This window comes from Diplotaxodon limnothrissa, linkage group LG16 (assembly GCF_057381915.1).
Source record: "Diplotaxodon limnothrissa isolate DT_005_m linkage group LG16, D_limnothrissa_male_GT1.1, whole genome shotgun sequence".
NCBI lineage: Eukaryota > Metazoa > Chordata > Actinopteri > Cichliformes > Cichlidae > Diplotaxodon > Diplotaxodon limnothrissa.
Genome location: NC_140611.1, coordinates 39,222,175 through 39,243,824, shown reverse-complemented (window position 1 = coordinate 39,243,824; position 21,650 = coordinate 39,222,175). Strand labels below are relative to the sequence as shown.

General features: G+C 43.0%; 1 protein-coding gene across 2 annotated transcripts in view; it reads right to left on the bottom strand.

The window, feature by feature from the left end:
• Positions 1-21,650, bottom strand: part of lrp1bb (low density lipoprotein receptor-related protein 1Bb) — a 278,492-nt gene that overhangs the window by 86,383 nt on the left and 170,459 nt on the right. For both annotated transcript variants that reach the window (XM_085374416.1, XM_085374417.1), the window contains exons 28-35: positions 18,422-18,553; positions 18,058-18,285; positions 17,134-17,308; positions 16,757-16,851; positions 10,758-10,907; positions 4,817-4,957; positions 4,610-4,735; positions 4,326-4,457 (exon numbers count right to left, since the gene is read on the bottom strand). In XM_085374416.1, coding sequence (XP_085230542.1) covers positions 4,326-4,457; positions 4,610-4,735; positions 4,817-4,957; positions 10,758-10,907; positions 16,757-16,851; positions 17,134-17,308; positions 18,058-18,285; positions 18,422-18,553 — 1,179 coding nt within the window. The remainder of the gene's footprint in view (positions 1-4,325; positions 4,458-4,609; positions 4,736-4,816; positions 4,958-10,757; positions 10,908-16,756; positions 16,852-17,133; positions 17,309-18,057; positions 18,286-18,421; positions 18,554-21,650) is intronic.

Here is a 21,650-nt window from a genome sequence, read left to right as displayed (position 1 = left end):
ATGAGGGACCTGACTTGGCTTTTTCCCCGCACTCAGACTTTTTCTTAAGTCTGCGAAGGTTTGCAGTCGTCCAGGTCATAGCCGTCTGAGGCAGAGTTTCCCAAACACAGGTGTGCTGTGAGAAATGATCAGGTGTGCTGTGGGAGATTATCTGGTTCCAACTCATTAGTACTCTAAGCGATCAGCGTGAATAACGGGCAGAACAATTATTTTTCTACCACTAGAGGGCAGTACAACTACCTGCTCTAATTAAATGGGTTGCCAACTGCCAGTAAACAGAAGACGAAGAAGACAACACCGCCCATAATAGCTAATAGCCCCTATATATATTAGGGGTGCAACGATACACAAAATTCACGGTTCGGTACTTTGGTGTCACGGTTCGATATTTTTTTCGATACAAAAAAAAATGTTCATGCTTTTTTAATTTGTCATTTATTAAAATTATAAATATATATTTTAACTCAAAAGTACAGTTTTTAAATTTAATGTTGCTGAAACAACAAAGTAATAAATAATAAATCTATCTGATGGAGGAATCACTCATCTTTGGAAAAGAGAGTTTATTACAGAGAAATGGCTCTTTCAAAATAAAAGCTCTACTATACGCTTCTTCTGGGCTATATTCTCAGCAGCATATTAAACATATCAGGTCCCCATAAGGAGAATCCTGTGCTAACGGCTGTCTATAAATGACTCGGGTAAAGTTAGTAGCATGCTGCTTGTTGTTTTTGTCTGCTTCCACTTGTCTTTGCACTAGGATGCTGTCGGAGTAAATGTGCAGTCATATTCGTTGTGTTCCCACTAGTGCTGTCAGCGTTAATCTGAAATGACGTTAACGCCACAACACGGCAAATCTCCGTTAACGAGCTACCGCGGATCGCCCCGTGCGTGGGGCTGGACGGCGTCAACATGTTAACGAGCTAACTGCGCTAACACACTAGCTCCCACCATGTAATTGAGCATTGCGTGGCACATCCAACATACTGTTTTACTTTAGTCCATGACGCGCTTACCTTCAGGGTCATACGTCACATGAAGACCAAAATAGTTCCAAAGGCCAGATCTGAATGAGGGTGGGGGAGGTTCAGTTTGCCATGTTGCAACGAGCTTAGCTTCGGTCTTGCTAGCTTGCGCTGTGCTCAGTGAATCTGTGCTCGACAGTGCAGCCTGGGCGGAGTAGTCGAGCGCAGATCCACTGAGCGCTCAACACAGACAGCATCGTCAGAAGGAAAGTTGATAAAATAGATTAAAAATTTTGTATTGTTCCATACATATGTGTACCGAACCGAAAGCACTGTATCGAACGGTTCAATATCGATACGAGTATCGTTGCACCCCTAGTAGATAAATATCTGAAAAGAAAAAGTAGTCAGTCCGACCTGGTCCTGGTGAAAACTCTGACCCAGGTGAAGGCCCAGCGTGAGTAGTGGTCAGAAGAAAGCAAAAAATCTATAGTGGGGACAAACCGAGCCATGTCTGCTATGTCTGGTGCGCTGGGGAAAATGATCAATATGCTTTTTGTCACATTTTTGTTTGGTGGTGTGCCATGTGATTTTTCTAATGTGAAATATGTGCCGTGGATCCAAAAGGCTGTGAAACACTGTCTATGGAGTTCAAAAAGAAGGTTCTCTAAGTTAAACTTTTACGAGTCCAGTCACCGTCTTTTCAAGCTTCTTAGAAGTTTTTCTTAATAAGAAATAAATGGATTTAATGAACCCTTTAAGACTTTAAATCTAATGGCATCACTTACTTCAGTTTCTTCACCAGGTTTGATGTTTTGGGAATTCTGAATATTTGTAAACAATTCGTTTGCACCATTTTCACATGATTCATGATTTACATCATATAATGATATCTTTGCTCTAGCAGTGAATGAGTTTATCTTTGCCAGCACGCAATAAGGATGCTGTCTGGGATGTGTCAGCTGGAATAATGATTTAGAAGCTAAAGATTGAGTTATTTTAACAGCCTCCAACATTAAAGTAGACATTTATAGAAGAAAGAAAACGGTTCTCACTGAAGGTACAAACAACAAACACGATTCACCACTCGAGGCAAAAACACAGCGTCAAATACAACCAGGCTGCTAAGGAGCTAACAGCTGGTGACGAGCGACCTAGATGTAAACAGATGACTCCACGAGCATGCAAGCTCCACATCCCAGGAAACGCTGCATGGCTGCATTTACATGATGGAAAACCAGAGCGTTAAGGAGCTGGTTAAAAAACTCGAGCAAAGGTACAACATCGCAGCCTGTGAGGATATTACCCAGGCTCCTGAAGACGTGCAAAGTTAATTAGTGAACGTGGTCCTCTGCTCGTTTACAAAGAACAGTCGAATTTTGTGATTTTTGATAGTTTGGCTTTAATGGAGGTGGTGGTGGAATCAGACTAAGAGTGAAAAGACTGCCAAAAGTCAATAAGGGTTTCCCATTGCTCTATTTTCTCCCTCCCCGTCACCTCCCCTGTCATCTGTCCTCCTCCACGACACCCAGAAATCAATCTTACACATTTTGAAAAATGTCCCAATTCCGGTCTATCTGGGAGAGACGATGGAGAGAGAAGCTGAGGATGCACAGGTGTGGAAGTGTTTTTACGCGTGACGGATGAAATATATCAATCATGTCAGGAGCAGGACTAAAGAAATGAATCAAGTGTTCCTTTGTATTTATAAGTTGTTTCATTTTTTATGATAACACCTTCCCTCCACCATTTGTGATGTGAGTATGACATCTAAGATCATCAAACAGAGCAGCAGGCTGTAACAAACCAAGACTCACATCACATTTAATTGACACGGCTTGGAACAAGGCTGAGAGAAAAGCACGTCTGCTGCTGCACAATGCCTTAACTCGACCCCTCATCTATCGCTTCCTTGTTTCCTTGCTTACATCTTTGGTGGGAGGGGCTAATATCGAGGAGATTCAAGGATTTAGAAAGTGAACAATGAGACAAAGGGTTGGATTCATCCTATCTGACCAACCTCACCTACAAACAAAATAACTAAGCTATCAAATGTTGGAATACTTCAATGAAAATGCAGGAAATGAGCAGAATTCCATGTGTGGTGTTCACTGCATCAAAAATGTTTCCATTCTATAAAACAATACTCACTCGGTAATTGTTTCCCTGCCAGTGACAGGAGAGCGAAATCACAGACTGCATGTGGAATTAGCCAAACAACATTTTCAGGATACAGTATGTGTTTTTTTGTACTTGTGGTTTGTTGTGCATGTCATCTCCTTTATACAGTTTCCCCACAGACCTGTTATCATGCTTCGACAGCACCCTACACGTATCGCAGAGAACAGACGTTTCCGGTCTCTGGTATGTTTCTAGCTTTTATTAGAATAATAAATCATGTGAGAGGAAACAAATATCAGCACAAGCTGCTGGTTTGTGCTTTGCAACGTGATGCTACCTTCATGTTTTGGTGCATCTTGGGAATTTCTTTGGATTAGGATTGTTTACATGGAAAATGGTGGATGTTATTCATGAGGCGCTCATTCATCTGGACAAGTTAAGCTCGACCATTATTTAAAAGATACACAAAGCCCAGAGCAACAAAGATCTTTATCTTCTCTTTAATAACTCAAGAAAGAGGAAATAAAGCGAATATGAGAGTGTGGCAGCAGCTGTGTAGTATTTGTGTACAGGTGCTATGACTAATGCACACCACTCGCCACTTGACATTATAAAGCACTGGAGCAGCACGTCTTCAGGGGTTTTGTGTCCTTAAGGCTTTGGGGCTTTAAGACTTGACTCAGTTCAGGGATGGAGTAATGCATTCCTCTGACTGAGTACTTAAAGACAAACCTTTATATTTACATAAGTAATTATTATTATTATTATTGATTCTGAATCTTTTCATCATTCTGCCGTTACAGATCTCACACTCCCAGAATCCTTCACAGGTTGCGGCTGCTTCGAGTATCAAACATACTGCTGAGCAGGTCCCTCTCATGCTGACCTGTTGGGGCACACATTTGGGTTTGCGTGCCAGGCACCACAGGGTCTGCATGTATGTCAGGTAGTACAAGTCCAAGTATCCACATCAATGCCAGGACTCGAGCCTCCCCAGCACTGCCTTATAATGGCATGCATAATGCTATCCACTTCACTTATCAGGGGTATTTAATATTGTAACACTGGTACTGATCTGATCAGAGCGGACAGCTGCAGCAGTTCCAGATAAGGACGACTTTAAAACAAGGAGCAATATAAAGTGTGTAGGTTTAATAAAATGTCAGATTCTTTAAGCTCTCAGCGTCTAACGTCGCGCTTTAGCGGGTCTCCACTATCTTCTTATGTGATTGCACGTACCTGCGTGAAAGTCGACTCCCACAGCAAAAAGCGTTCCTGTGATGGGCATGAGGGCTTCGCTGTTGTCATTCGGGTCAAGAGCAATTCCCCGGATTCCCTCATGGATGGAATACATTAGAAATGAGTCAACACCTAAAGAGTCACAGAGGGATCTATTAGAGCGCAGATAAAAGCATTAAAGCTCAAGAACTCACGAATGCCCTTTGACGCACGTAGAGATTATTCATTTATCCACAACCTCACGCTGAGGGTAACGAAAGGCTCAAAGAAACTGGGAATCGTACCCTCGCAAGATGTGCGATCGCTACGCAAGTTGTAGCCAACGGTGCAGGAGCAGCTGCGGGTGTTCTCTGAAGTCGGGAAGCACAGCTGCGAGCATCCTCCGTTGTTTACTTGGCACTGATTTCTTCCTGATTATTAAAACAAAACCAGCAAACGCACCATCAGCAGGCATGTCCATCTCTGTGAATCACGTGAGAGAGGCTGCTTACCTTTCTGGCTGTCCCTGTCGTACACCTTCATGTGAACCACCCCACCCGTCTTATTTCTCAAAACAACAAGGTTGCGCCCGTCTCTCTTGGTGACCGTTCCCAGCCGTCCTGATTCCTCATCTGCCCACCAGAGTTTTCCACCTGCAGCCAGCAAAGAAAATCTGAATTAACTCCATTTTTAGAGCAAGGCCAAAGAGCGTTTTCCTTTCTTTTTCACAACATGGTACAAATGAGTTCTTGAAAACACAAGCAGAGTGCAGGCGAATGCCATCCTTCAAAGTGCAAATGCTGAGCTTCAGCCTGCACTCTAATCTCCTAAAGCTGGCACACTTATTCATTAAGGCCTGTTAATAATTGAGGCCTTCTCTGAGCTGATTTCAGATTAAAAAGTGGGTTTCCTGTCTCGCTCGGCCCCATCGCTGTTGATGAGTTTCAGCCTTGAACTGCAGGAAGGTTTTTAGCTCCACTGAAGCTTTTCCTTGAACTTGAAAGACAAACGTTTCCATTACCGACTGAAACGGGCATCGCATTCCTATAAACAGATAGAAATACAGCATGTGCTGTTTGACCAACGGGGCTGCTGACTGCTGCACACCAAGCCCAGCACCTCTGTCCTCAGCAGATATCAGTGACGCACAGTCCTCGCCAGGCGCTTTGCCATTTACTCGACAGCGTGACAGGAACTTCTCATTTTACAATCCCACTGAGGTGACAAGTAAAAAGGAGTTAAGTGAGTCCTCTCCTTCCAGGATAAACATCAGAGGAGGTGAAGATGACCTCATTCTAGAAAGGATAAAACCACAAAAATGAACAGAGTATCTACAACATACCCCATAATTAGGTCACACAAACGTGGCTATAACAGACTGTATGTTGTAAAAGCTTAGAGCAGCGGAGGCCGGAGGAATCACCTTTGCATTTTCATACAAACCCCCAACAGAGGAATTACTGAGCTGAGCAGCAGCAGCAGCAGCAGCAGCAGCGAGCGCTCATTAAATGCCTCCTTCTTTAGAGCAATGTCAATTACCAGCAGATTTCTTTTTCCTGCTTTGTGCTAATGCAACCATTCAGAGCAGCGCTGCTCCTGGACACAACCTGGTGCAATTTAACACCCTCTTAAATTAGATTAGCAACCTAACTTAAATGACAGATGCATTCTCATCCAAGACAATATGTTAAGTACCATCTAGAAAATGTGCCCTGTACATTTTCCAGCATCACTTCCTGGAAGGCACGGCGTTCTTTAGTTCTCTTGCACGTTTTGTGTCACTGCATTCAACCACACACCCCCACACACACACACACACACCCACACCCACCCACCCCCACACACACACACACACACCCACACCCCCACACACACACACACACCCACCCACACACACACACACCCCCACCCACCCCCACACACACACACACACACACACACACACACACACAGAAACAATTCCCACTTCCATTAATAGCTTTAGGCTGAATGCCATCCTTAAAAGAAATGTAAAACTCGCTTCCACAAATCAGGTAAATTCCCATGAGTGGGAATGACAGTCTTCGTGCAGTTTACAAAACATTACACCCCGGAGGGCACGCTAGCCGAGATTAGCTTTGCACCCCGTGTTAATTTAATGCCGTTGGGATCACTGGCTAGGTGCGATTGCTCGCTTGTGGCACATCATATTCAATTTCCACCTCAACTGCTAGTTTGATCCCCGGCAATTCACGGCTGATGGATCACTCACACCTTCCGAAATAAGCCCTCTCTTCTCCCTCAAGCCAATCCAATTATTACAGAGCCTTAGGACCGAGTGGGTCAAACTTGTGTCACTAACGGTGCCTTCATTATACCTTTTCACAGCCAGCGCGAGCAATCACTAAGACATGAAGGCAAAATGAAAAGCCAGCACCCCATCATGGAGAAATGTACGATTCCTCCCTCAGAAGTGCGTTCCCGATTACCAGTGCAAATCTGCTAAACCCGTTTCATGCTCGTCTGCCTAGTTGTACGTCTGCATCTACCTCCCACTGTGACGGAGATACAGATTCATCATTTGTAAACAAGCTTTCATCGCTCACGCACGATGGTTCTTCGGAGTAACCTCAACCACTCAAATATGACTAACTGATCAATCAAGCTTGTAAACGACCAGAGACGAGAAGAAATGCTTCTCAGATTTATGCTCATTAATGCTGATTGCTCCACTAACCACAAAGGACACAAAAGCCTTTAATTCACAGGTACTTTATCCCCACCAGCGCAGACAATGAATGCTTTTAGTTGCAAATCCATATTACTGTCATGCTGGCATATGTATTAGTATATTTCTTCTTTGTTCTTTACTGAACTACAAAGACAAAGGAAAGCAGAACTCTGTGGTAAACACAGCAAATGGTCACCAAATGCACTTAACTGCAAATCACACCATGCCGACAAAACTAAAGCTGCAAAGGGACATTTTCTGTAATGGGCATCGCTGACAGGCTGTGCACTCGCCAACAACAAAAGAAGCTCAGGAGTGGAAAATGACCTGTCTGGCTGCTGTCCTGCTCTCTTCCACCAGCCTCATTTTCAGCTGACCCTGTAACTTTTACAGGTTCATGCTCAATGATCTACAGCAAAGGAGGACTGAATGTTGGCATCATGAAACACGGTAACATAAACCCTACAAAACCCGGCGCGTCCATAATGTGTTGCACAAACACACTATTTTGTAGGTTTGTCTCTGCACAACAACAACAACACAGGCAGAAATTTTGCTTTAACTTTTTCATTTTTAATCAGAGCCTGAAAGTAAACTGGACACGTGACACGAGCACTTTGAGTTTCCTGCTCTGTTGGTACGTCGGAACAACTGAAGCGGACGCAGCTCATTCATGTTTTTACATTTGTATCTCAGAGCTTTTTGCAGTAATTTTAAATGTAAAAAGGCCAAATCTGTCACATTGTGACAGCCCAGCCCAGCAACACGGCGCCGATAAGAACAAGAAGGTCAGATTAGCGTTTTCCTAAAGCATCTCGAGAAGCCTGCGCAGTCCTGAAACAAGATTAAGCCAAGACTGATGCATAAGGTTAGACACAGCTCGTGATCAGAGGCAGACCACACTACCTGTCAAACATGCTGGGGCAGTTTAAGCCTCTGAAAATGGGTCATGAAATATAACTGTGGAATACACCAGGCACAGACACACGCACACACAGGTAGGTACAGCCAACTTCCACATTTATTCAAGTGTTGTTGTTTTGACAGCTGACTCAGTCACACAGTCTGACAGCTCACGAGCCCAGCTGATCTCTTTCCTGGCCGCTCCTCCTCGTCTCACTATAAACACAGCGGAGGGAGACCATCATCAGTCCATAAACAACATCAGCTGTTCTTACCGGCCTCGCAGCGCCGCCCTGATGAGCCTTCCGCTCCACTCCTCCCCTGCAGCTGCGCCCGGGGCCATGCCTCCGCCACAATAACAAATCCTGTAGTTGCTAAAAAGTTCATGTGACCCCCCCCCCACATGATTGACATATTGATTGCTTGATTGAAATCCCAAAATCAGGTAAACAGTAAAGGACGTGTTTGATAGATCATGTATCAAATGATGTTAAAAAAGTGAAACATCGTCCAATCATAAATCTCTATTACTGGTGTTTAACTGGTGTTTAACCAGTACAATTCCTCTGTTTTACCAAACGTAATGGTAAAGCAGCAAAGTACGGTTCGGTCGACCAATCAGCTTCTTCAAGATAACAAAATGTGGATAATTGTGATTGATGGAGACTTGCAGACATCATTTCACTGTTTTGCTGTAGCTGCTGCTGCACTGGAGCGCAGCTATTAGTCTGTGTCACCTCACATTCTACATCCCATTTGTGAAATGCAATGATGAAGTCTCCAGTGTCCGTTCCTGCACAGCCAAAGTATTCACTATAAAAATGAACCTAAAAATTGTGGCTTACACTTGCAGAAAGCTAATAGTGTACAAAACAGTGGGACTCCATCCTGCCACTGCTGTGTTATCCTGCAACAGTAATTAATGCTCTCTGCACATGCTGACAGATACCCACCGCACAGAAAACGAAGGCCTGTCATGGTTAATAACATGCTTCAAGAACACGCTGAATCACTCTGACAACACTCTTCCATTTCATATTTTAGTTTATTTGTTTGTTTTTTCTTTTTTTCCCTTCAAATCACAGTTTGCTTCAGACCCACACACACAAAACCAAAAAAGTCTCTCTTCAATAAGCCTTTGTTTGCTCTCTTCTCATTACCAATCTTGGCAAGTGTAATGCATTCACATAGCTCACAGGGAGGTTTCCCAATTGTCAAGGTGCAGCAGTGTGGAAGTGAAACAATTTAAAATTCAAATTCTGCTCTGCAGCTTCAAAGAATAAAAGGTGAAATAAACACATCAATGAAACAAACGTGAAACGAATGAAATGGGACTGAAGTCTGAACCGTGGACACTGCAGTGGACGCTTTAGCATTAAAGATGCTGCGTGTGTAATATGTGTGTCCAGCACAGACACTGCGACAACGTGCAACAACGCAACAATGACCGCGACGATCATCGTGCAGCTATTATTTTTAAAACTTGTTGTCTCTGCTGGCGCTTGTTTTCTTTTCCAGTCAGTTTGATAAAAAATCCTTTTTGATACAGATCCAAAGATCACTGAGTCATGTCCATTAGCTTTGCTGCACATCACAGCCACCGAGATCTTTAGCGGTGTTATTTATCACTCCACCACAGTAGATTGCTGTACAGTTCGTGGCATCACGACTGTTTAAATAGATATATAACCATGGGTCTAATCCCGAGCTCAGCCCTGCTTCCACGATCAGACGAGATGGGGCGTGCTCAGGGCGCTATGCCCGTAAGTATCCCACGGTGGTTAGCACTGTTGCCTCGCAGTCAGAATTTCAATTCAGTTCAACTCCACCATCAGGCCGTCTTTCTGATTTTACATGTTCTCCCCGTGTTTGCGTGGGTTCTCCCCGGGTCCTCCAACTTCCTCCCACAGTCCAAAAACACGCAGTTAGACAGGTCAGGTTAACTGCTGATTCTAACATGCCCACAGGTTTACATGTGAGTGCGAATGGTTGTCTGTCTCTGTGTGTTGGCCCTGCGACAGACTGGCGAGCTGCCCAGGGTGTACCCTGCCTCTCGCCCTATAACACCTGGGATAGGCTCCGCCCCCCGACCCTGAAAAGGATGGATGGGTGGGTCTAATCCCATTTACACAAATTGTTTCACAAAAACCATTTCAGTCTCTTTGGATAAAACTCAAGGTTATCCAAGATTACACGTGTCAGTAGCTCCCGATTGGTCCAGAGTGTGGCGCGCACATGGCATCGCCTATAAAAGCATTCACTTACGTCAAGGTGTTTGCTTGTTTATATAGGTATTAGGGGCATAACGTTAGCAACATTTTCTGGGTTGTGGAAACTAATAATGTTCTTTATCTGTATCAGCTAATGAACTGGACAGGAACCCACTCACGCTGTACGTGCAAACTGGTTCTACTTCCAACTCGTCCCCTCGTAGCTGCCAGCATCATAGAAGCATCCGGTATATTCGTACAGATGTTTTCTGCAGGCAGGTTTTCATCTACAACATGCTGACGCAGATTTCAGGCGTTCAGAACGAACCTACTCGCTGATAGATGGTGTGACACGCTGGATTGAGCGCTGATACCAAGAATCACTCCGTAATGAACATCCTCCACCCTTCTCATTATGGAAAGGGTGAGAAAATCAATCATCAATCATTGCTCTGTTGTGTTTTAATTATCTAATGCTCCTAATTCTTCACATAGAGTGAGGCACAGCTGTTTGCATGCACTCTCTAAACAGCTTCATTTTAAAGCCACTTAACTGGTTAAACGTGTAATCCTTTCACACTGAGTAATCCTCGGCACCAATCTGATGCACTTGTGACAAGCTCCACTCACCCATCACGGCCAGAGCTGTGCCTTTGGCTAACTCCCTCTTTACAGTCTCGAGCACCTCCAGCCCACTGCCATCCAGATTGCACCTGTTGATGGTCCCGTTGGTCGAGCTTATCCAGTACAGCTTGTTGGCAGCGTAGTCTATCGAGAGGCCTGAGACACAGCGAGTCAGGAGAGGATATCGAGTCAGCAAAGAAAGCATCATTAGGGACAAAAATACAAAATGTAACATTTGAATATGTAAAATAATGATGGGTGTAGATTAAAATTATGTTGTCATTTGAGGTATTACAGTAAAAAAAGGACACTTGGACATTAATCCATCTTCACACAGCTCCTCTCACGAGCAGCTGAACTCAGAACCGACTTTATGAAAACGTTTGTGAGGTCAGTAAAGTCTGTGTTTCAAACACACTGAGTATTAAACACTTATAAATATTAACTTGTCCGGTGTTGCGCCAAAAACGGATTGTTTCCATGTGTAATGTCTTTACTTATATTGATAAACAGACCTTGTTGAACAGGATTTACAAATGCGATGTGTATAAAATGTAAAAACTTGTGTTACTGTAGCTACATTATAACCAGTCTGGACACTTGGAATATGTTTGCAGGACTTTTGTTATGTTTGTCGTGCGTTCTGCTGCCCTGTTGGCCAGAAAGATTAAAAAAGACAATTTTAATGTCAACCAGATTTTTTAACTGGATAAATAAAAGATAAAAATCACCGACTGCAGCTTCGACCTTGTGACAGGAATGTTTTTGTGGCTCAAGATGACTTGATATCATTCATGACCGACACTTAAGACGTGTTTCACATATTATAGGTTATTTTTAGCAGTTTAAATCCAGACAGTTACTTTTTGTACTGGGATCCACGTTAACGTTAGCCACGTCACTGCTATCAGGTACCTGCTAGATTATCAGGTAGCAGCTACCTAATAGCAAAATGATAATGTTAATCTTGGAGCTACACATCAAATATTATAAGTTCTGTCCGTTTGTATCATTAATATCGTTATTAATTAATTTAACAGTTTCTTATTTGGTTATTTCCCCCCCGATATCAAAAATAATACCGTGTATCGAGTCCTCTCACTGGGTATTTCTGAGAACAAGTGCACTACACGGAGGTTAAGGTGATGCAGTTTTGAAACGTACCTCTGTGATGCTGCGTAAATGCTTTTCCTGCTGTTTGAGTGCGTGCTAATAGAAATGCTCACGTGTTTACTGCTGCTTGTTTGTGGGGGATTTGTTTAACAGGACTCCAGCTGGCTTGAAAAATGAACAAACAGGAAGCAGACTGCTTTTGAATCCATTTCCTGCCTGATGTAATGGCGGGAATATCACTGTTAATGGTGGGAGCTAAAAGCAATTTCAGTTGTGTACCTCTGGACAACTCAATGTCTCCCACCATGTGTTGGATTTATGTCTGGCAGATTCACAGTCACAATGCATCATTAATTTACTCTTGTCCCCAGGTCTGCCCCATAATCATAAATGAAGCCAGTGAAATATTGTGCAGCATCCTATCTGTATTGCTGACAGGCCCAGGAGCATGAAAAACCCTGTGAAGACGACGCTGCTGTGTGTGACAAATTGGGTGTTTGACCTTGAGCTGTGTAACAAAAGCGAGTCGAGATGAAGAACAGACGATTGTTTTTGCTAAATCGAGCTAAAGCTTATTGTCAGGGATGAGTCAGCATCACCTGACGCCAGCACAGGAAACATTACATATTCATACTAGAGATGGCACGATACCACTTTTTTATGTCCGATACCGATATCATAAATTTGGATATGTGCCGATACCGATATGTTTTTTAATCAATAAAACTGTTTTTTTAATATCTTGCTGCATTTTGTATAAGTTCATACTCAAGTTTAAATAAACAACAACACTAAAGCTATTCTGTTATACCTGTATGTAAAAAACACACTCCACCCAAAATATTTCATAGTTCAGCAAAACTGATCAATCTAATAAACTTAAACCTGCACCATCCTCCCTATTCTGGTGTTTTAAAGAGTACTTAGCAGAAATATTAAGCAACCTGACTAATAGGGCTGCAAACTCCCAGCAAAAAAAAAAAAAAAAATAGGGAACCACACCCCCCACCTCATGATGCTTAATCGACGTAATCAACTTTGTAATCAACTGCTCTGCCACCTGTAGCTCAGGTGGCAGAGCAGGTCAGCCACTAATCAGAAGGTCGGTGGTTCGATCCCAGGCTGCCTCCTAGCTGCATGCCAAATATCCTTGGGCAAGATACTAACCCCATGTTTGCCTACTGGTGGTGGTCAGAGGGCCCGATGGCGCCAGTGTCCGGCAGCCTCGCCTCCGTCAGTGCGCCCCAGGGCGGCTGTGGCTACAATGTAGCTGCCATCACCAGTGTGTGAATGTGTGTGTGAATGGGTGGATGTAGTGTAAAGCGCTTTGGGGTCCTTAGGGACTGAGTAAAGCGCTATACAAATACAGGCCATTCACCATTTAATTTGATGCAGTGTGGAAAAAAAATGCACAGAAATAAATTATTTTTTTAAAAATAATTAAATAGATTCAACATCTTCCTTCAACAGAACTGCAGACTGCACAGATGCTACCTTCCCAAAGGAAAAAGTACTATAGCTTACTAGGGTATATTAGACTTAACAGTTACTATATGCAGTAATGGACTTTGGGTGTCAGATTCAGATAATTATTTATTAAAAGCTCGACATTTTAAATGAGAATAAGAAAGAAAAGTATGTCTTTGTGCCCCCTTTTCCCTGTTCATGCCCTATCGGCCCCCCTGGCTAAACTTTGCTAGATCCGCCCCTGCACAGTTACAGCCGTCAGCTGTAGAAAAAGATCCTGGTGTAGAAAGTAATATTAAATACATTCTAACAACAGCTTATCAAGGTTAAACGTGCTGCTGTTGTTCAGCCGCTGGTTTCCTCTTTCTGGTGCAAAGTGGGCCAAAAACAAAGAAGAGAGAGGGACTCGCGACAGAAAAGCCGATCAGCTGATCATTAAGCAGTTTCAGATTGAAGTAGCAGCAAGAAGAGACAGTCGCTCCAGGTATTGGTTGTTAAGCTTAACACTGGAATGCTTTACAAACATTCAGAGATGAACTTACACACTTGCTTTACTTCTCTCTGGGATCACTTCCTCAGAGATGAAATGCTGGTTTGGTAGCAGGCTTCAAAAACACACAGCCACTCTATCACGTGACCACACTGCTCCGACATGCTGAGGTTATGAGCCGAGTTACGCCGTGTTGCAAGTTTTGTGAGGTGCTTTTTTTATATTTAATGGATCGGATTACATTTTTTTATTTCTCTCCGATATCCGATCCAGTAATTTAGGTCAATATCGGACCGATACCGCTACGTAATATCGGATCGGTCCATCTCTAATTCATACATCAGCTAAACATACTTCACATGTGGACCTAGAAATACATTCACAGTGACAGTGAATCCCGGACCCCCCCCCCCATGTTTCCTCAGCACTTCTTCAAAACTAGTTCATTCAGCTACAACAAGCTCACCATCCTGATTAACAAAACATGCAGGCAGATATAAAGATACAGAACACATGTTCCCTCCAAATAATGCTAAACTGTGTTTGTGGCAGCTCACAGCACGGTGGATGTTTGTGCCGTGATGTTGCACACGCATGCAGGCAGACAAACACAACATAGTCACAGCGAGTAATAACAGAAATATGAATCTCATGAACATTACGCAGGAAGCACTAACTAACCATCCAGTTAATGATACTGGTGTCATTTCTGAAAACCTGTGTTGTGTAAAAATACATCACAGCAGAGCGACAAGGTCGGCGCTGCCAAAAGTCCACGTGTGCACCTTTGGATGATGTCATGTTCCTTCTGAAAAACCGACAGGTACATTTTTCTACTGATCAACTAAAGAAAAGGAAGCAGTTATAGCCGAGGACAGCAGCTGTGCATGAGCCAGCGGCTCCACAACATCAGGCTGAAGAGTTCTAGAAATCCTGCTAATTACTGAAAAAAACATCTTAAACTCTTAAAAAGTGTTGGTAATATAATTATTAGTCTTTGAATAAAATTTAATCTTTTTAGTTTTCTAAGTTTTACTTTCAAGTATCTGAATTGTTCCTTTTTACTGTATTATTATCATTATTGCTACATCGTGTAAATTTGTTACATTTAGAGAAGATCTTTTTGAAACACTGCCTACATTTACAGTAACAGTGGTATACTTCACCCTGCTTCTCTTTTATTCAGCAAAAATCTCACTAATTCTTATTTAAAAAATCATGTTTTTAAGCAACAACAGTCTTTTCACAAGATTATTTCCCACACTCTCGAGTTTGGTGCCACGCCTCCGCCCTAAATGTCTTTGGTTACAGGATATTTGAAGGTTTCTTGGATGTCGGGCATGTTTCACATCTCACAGTCATTTAAAGGGAATCTAATGAATGTAATGAAATCATATTTGAATTAATGGCAATAAGCTTATTCTCTTCACATTTGAGTTTTATCTGCAGGAAAACCTGCTGCACTGTACAACACAACTCTATTTGTCCAGGACAAATATTCTTTGCCTCTCCCTCACACATCACTAAAAACGACATAAACAACAGTATCTCCATATCTACACTCGAGAAGGAATCCGACAGCGGCAACAACATGATGACTGGAGCCAGAAAGGTGAACTGCTGTACAGATGTTCAAAGGTGACAGTGGTGCCCGACCAATGAACCAGAACAGAGACCTGCCAAATAACTGCTGTCTCAGCAGATATCACTGAACTACCCTCAACAGCATAAAACCGATTGATTTACATGTTGAATGTGTTGATGTATACATGTTTGCTTCGGTTGAATAAACATGAGCTGATTTTTATCAGACACTTTAAGACCTTCCGCTTGTCCTTTTCAGGGTCGCTGGAGCCTATCCCAGATGTCACAGGGCGAGAGGCGGGGTCACAGGGCCAACACACAGGGACAGACAACCATTCGCACTCATATTCACTCGCACATTCACACCTGTGGGCAATTTGGACTATCCAATTCACCTGTCCCCACAAACTGCATGTCTTTAGATGGTGGGAGGAGGCCGGAGTACCCGGAGGGAACCCACGCAAACATGGGGAGAACATGCAAACTCCACACAGAAATCGAACTCAGGACCTTCTTGCTGTGCGGCAACAGTGCTAACCACCGTGCCGCCTATTTTACTTTACACTTTAAGACCTTCACCCAAAACTGCTTTTGGTAATATTTGATGATTTTGCCCAATCAGATAACTCGACGAGTTTGTGTAAATGCCAACAGGTACAACTATTACATCTAAATCTGTCAGTAAAAGTCAGCACATGCAAACACAGGATAAGTGAGTGCAGATGTATTATAGTGAGATCATTGTGCCTTTGACATAGTACAAATCACTTTGAACACATCTGGAATGACGTAAACTCCAGGACGTCTATTTGAATTAAACTGCAGACACACTCAGATGTTATTTTCTTGGTGGATCTATAATGTTTGAAGTAGGATATCAGACATTTTTCAGACATTTGAGCCACGATTAAATATATTAGACTAAGCACATCTGCTATAAATCACTTCAGTTAATAATCTGGTTAAATATCTTTAGACCACAGACTGTTTCTGCTTCACTCACTATGTGTTTATGCACACTCTGCATTTCATTATTAATCTCTGGCTCTCTTCCACAGCACGTCTTCATCCCCTCACTTCAACCAATCACAGCAGATGGCCCCGCCCCTCCCTGAGCCTGGTTCTGTCAGAGGTTTCTTCCTGTTAAAAGGGAGTTTTTCCTCCCCGCTGTCTCACACGGGGTCGTTTGATTGTTTCCCTGTTTTCTTGTATTATTGCAGGATCTTTACAACATGCAGCATCTTGAGCGAACCGCTGTTGTCATTTGGAGCTATACAAATAAAGGTGAATTGAATTGAATCAAAGATCAGGTACAGCTTGACAGCATGCCATCCAAAGCTCTCTGACTGACCTACAGGGTCCCTCTGATTCTGGTGGAGCACCTTGCTGTTGCTCCCATCCATGCTGGCCATGTTAATGGTGTTGCCGTCTGTCCAGTACATTTTCCTGCATGAGAAGATGTGAAACGAATATGCAGTAATTCAAAAAGGCAAAATATCAAAGTATAACATCAAAGTTATACAGCGCAATCAATGACTGTTGTTTTCTAAACTGTAACTTGAATGTGGGCCAAAACATTTGCTCTGACAGCCTTGTGAAAACACCCGAAGCATGTAGAACAGTTTCTATACAACAGGCTGTGATCCCTCGTTTTTCCAGGTGAGGCTTCCTCACACACACTGAAGGTGAAGTACTCATAAAGTGCACAGGCTGCTCTAATCTACTTACCCCTTGGCAGGGTGCACTACAAGGCACCTTGGCTTATCAATGCCGTGGATGATGGACGTCTTTAGGGACCCATCAAAGCGAGCCACATTGATTTGGGACTCGTCATTTTCAGAGCTCAGCCAGTATAAGTTCTTGGAAAGCCAGTCTAAAGCCAGACCGCGGCAGTTGACTATATCTGTCAGGAAGGGCGTGAAAAAGCTGTCAGGCTCGTGCTTCAATGAAATACATGAAAACAAGATACATAAGAAGCAACATAACAACATACACACATGCTTATATAATGCAGAACAGATGGAAACAGCAACACATAATCACTGTGATAATAATTAATCTCAGTTACCAAACTTTAATATAACGAACACCTCTAAAGTCTAAAGACGTGCACGTTAGCTCAGAAAAGAACATGGTGTACGAATCCACACCCAACTGTGCTGGTACACCTGCAATCTCCATACAATTATCCTTATGTCATATTTAATATATTGATCATAAGAATATACAAACATGTGCATAATAATGTAATAAGAGAATAGTAATACCCACCCATGTGTACTGGTATATACGTGTTTTCTGTAACAGTCGCTCCACTGATGAGCTCTTTAGCTGAAGATTTTTGTCGATATCCAGGAATTTTGAGCTCTACTGTTTTATAAACATTATTCAAACTTATTATTTTTGATTAAGAAACCAAATTTAAGTTATTTACTTGCATTCCTGAACAGAAAAATATTTAAAGGGAATCTTGACTCTGAAAACTGAAGTCAGCTCGTCGTTGTCCTTATAAACATGTTTTTGACAGATTTCTCAAATATTTGTGTTTCCTTGTTTTTAGGACAGCTTGTCTGATAAATGTATTGAGCCGTGTAAACAAAACAAAAACCTTCAGGGTATCTTTTCATTTACTAACGTCTGGAATCGACTCACCTAAGGAGATGACAGTCTCGAGCTGGGTGCCGTTGATGAACGCTCGTTTGATCGTTTGAGTTTTGATGTCGGCCCAGTAGATCCTCTCCTCCTGGGAATCGTAGTCCACCACGGTGACGTCATCGATATCTGGCACCGTCAGAGCCGTCATGACGTTCATGTAAGGGTCGTCGATGTCCACGCCACGGATTTCGGACCGCCGCACATACAGGAGGAACCTTTTCAGCGCTGGTGAGATAATTAAGCAACCGATCACTTGGCATAGTGCACCTTCTGTTTTCACAGACAGGAGTTATAATAATGACCAATATGGACGTTGGTGTAATCTAAAGAAAGAGGAAATATAAAAGGTGTTCCCACTCACCAAAGCAGGACTGTTTGTTGGTGGAAAGCTTCATGAGGTGTGGACAGGTACAGGAGGCTGTGCGGTTGTAATTGATGAGACACAGATGTGAACAGGGACCACGTCCATCGTTCTTTTCACACGGGTTAGGAACTGACGGGAGCGAGGGAAGGGAGGAAAACACAACACAAAGTAAAATGAGGAGTTAAGAGATCAGACGGGATAATAACTGGATGCGAACTCGACTAAAAAGCCTCGGTGACATTTACAGGTCCGTCTGACTGCACGTAAGGAAACGAAAGCATCATTTTGCACTCGTGTGGCAATGAAAGTGGGGCACTTCTGAAGAGAATAAATGAAAGCTCCGACACAAGTTCTGAACAAAGGTCACACTCACGAGAGAAACGCTGAAAAAGTCAAATATGTTAGGACGTCTGTTCTTAAACACGGAGAAAACGTTGGCTTTGCAGCTGATCCTGACGTATCTTGATGAGTTTGGAGGTTTACAAATACATGAAATTATACAAATAAAATCGTCTTTCATATTCTGCCTCTCGCATCAAAGGTGACAGTATCACTTGTGCTTCTGCTACCACAAACTAAACTGAGCGGTGCCCTTGTAGGCGCAATACAAAGGACTGAGTTTGCACCATTTCTTACTGTACTCTCTTCACACTAAATCACCTCAGTCAGACTAAAGAAAATCACCCACAGTTCAATAATTTCTCATCATGCTGCAGTCATATTTCATGCATCAGAAAAAAGCATTTCTCTATCCACTCTGGATGATTCGTGTCAAACAAGCTCATTCAAAGCTTATTTCCCAAGCTCCTTCAGCAGCACACTGGAGAACCTCGTTGCATTACAAATGCGGCTCATTTAGACTGAAAAGAAGCATCTCTGTCTTTGCATTCTGGAAACAACACCCGGCCGACTCAGTATGCTAACAAGGAAACACGCTAACGGTGCTGCACTTGGCTGAATCGCCGTGTGGAGGAGCGACGGGCAGCAACATCGCAGCCAAAGTGTTGCTTTATTTGAAACTTTCAGAAGCAGCGGAAACTGTTACCTCTCAAAAACAAGAAGAAAACAAACACATTCATTTTCTGTTAAAGCCTCTGAATGCAGAACTTATATGTTTGTGTCCATCAGTCACTAAAGGAACAGAAGAAAATTAAGGTAGAGCTATCATCAGCTGTACGTTTCACGCCACTAAATAGATTATAGTGAAAAACTGACCCAACTGCTGAAAACAGAAACTCAGTGGAGACATTAATGTCTATGCAGTCTAATCACTGAGCTTAATGTAAGTGCACCATGATGTTACAGGAACACATCAGCATGTGTTGGTTAAACTGTCGAAAGTATAGATTTTTATGTTACTGCCTCTTTATAACGGCCAAATGAAAATAAGCTTCCTGTTGCTGTCATTCATTAGAATTGCCCCGATGCTCTCCTGGGCCCCCCTTCGGCCCCTGCTGGAAGCTTCAGAGGGAAGCTGGGTGTTGTGCTCATTTCTCCCACCTTCATTTCTTTTCCGATCCAGATGTTCAGGGGTCAGTGAAGCATCACATCCTGAGACACAGGTTCTGGCTAAAGTGACTAATAGTGAGCTCATCCCCACTTGAGCTTTTTCCAGAAAGGATTCGACGCGCTGTCTCTCTTCTTTGGGTGAAAGACCTGGCTCACACTCATCTACCGTGACTGCGAGGACAGAACGTCCACTGACACTGAGGTCCCTGTATTAGGACATGTCTGTTGTTAAAGACAACTTGATGCCATTTTTAACTAACCTGCTGAATTCAGTGAAGAGGCTGCCTGATAGCAGGCGTGAGGGAGAGAAATGATACAGCACAGAACTACAATATTGTATCACTATTGATACAATATTGATACAATGTTGATACAATGTTGATACAATATCAATATTGATATTGTATCAACATTGATACAATATTGTATCGATGGATGGATGGATGGATGGATGGATGGATGGATGGGTGTTGTTCAGTCTATCAGGTAGTGTTGTTGAGTGTATGAACTGAGATGACGTTAGCAACATTAAAACAGAAACCCAACAAGCACAGGACACACTTAGCGTGACCAAGGTGAGAAATCGAGAAAATAACACCGACTGCAAAGTTTTGGAAAACCATCGCTTTTCTTAAACACTCCAAACCCTGTAAAGCAGATCTGCACACAGCCGTACGCTGCATGCAGAGAAGCATAACGCTGGGTACGGTCTGACTAACTCAGATGCATGAATGTCACAGGCTGTGGATGTGACTGTAACAGCTCATGATGTCACAGAGGACCCGCGACTGTAATACCTGCAGTAAACACGTGGTCTACTCTCTAACACACACAGTTCAGTTTGTTAAGTATATGCAACGTTTATTTACTAATTTGGACATGTTAATCACGCCGTCTCCTTGACAACCACATTTTGCGGTAACAAAAATTAGGGCTGTCAGCGTTAACAAGCTGCCCCCGCTAACGTGTTGGCTCCGCCCAGCCCCACGCAAAGGGACTAGCCGCGTTACTGCAGTTTTGGCGGTAACGTCATTTTAACGCGATTAACGCCGACAGGCCTGGATAAAATGCATACTGACATGTTGAAAGTTGCAGTGATAGTGTTAGAGTCACGGTAGCGCCTCTGCAGGCTCAGATGATTCCCAAGTCGAGCTTCTCCAACAGTTCAACGGCATCAGTAGAACTCACTGTCATCACCCTGTTGTGTTCTTACTCTCTAATATACAGTCTTAAAGAGGCGATAAGCTAAAGTAACCTTCTGCTCGGTCCTGGTGTCTCAGGTCCATAAAGCCTCGGCTCGTTCAGCGCGTGCATGCAGATTTACCGACAGGTCTTGGTGATGACAGATAAAACATCTGCATCACACATGAGGAAGGAGGACAGGGCTGATACTTGATGGAGACATCGATCAGGTTGTTGGCACATGTGACCAAACTGTCAAAATCCAGGTTTAATTCTGATGCATCTGTTTTACAAATAAATCAAAATTCAATGTCAAAGCACACGTTTTGGGCAAAGAAAAAAAACAGTTGATTGAAAATGCAGTCAGTGCTATTAATTTCAAGCCTGGCACTGTATCTCACAGCCCGATCTGCATATCAAATAAAACACGTGTAGGCCTCCTGTCAGATAGCTCATCAATCCTGCTTCTTTTGTGGTCAGGAACTTGGCTTCTTAGCGTCTCGCTGAATCGATTACCTGTTCCACGGCGATGCGA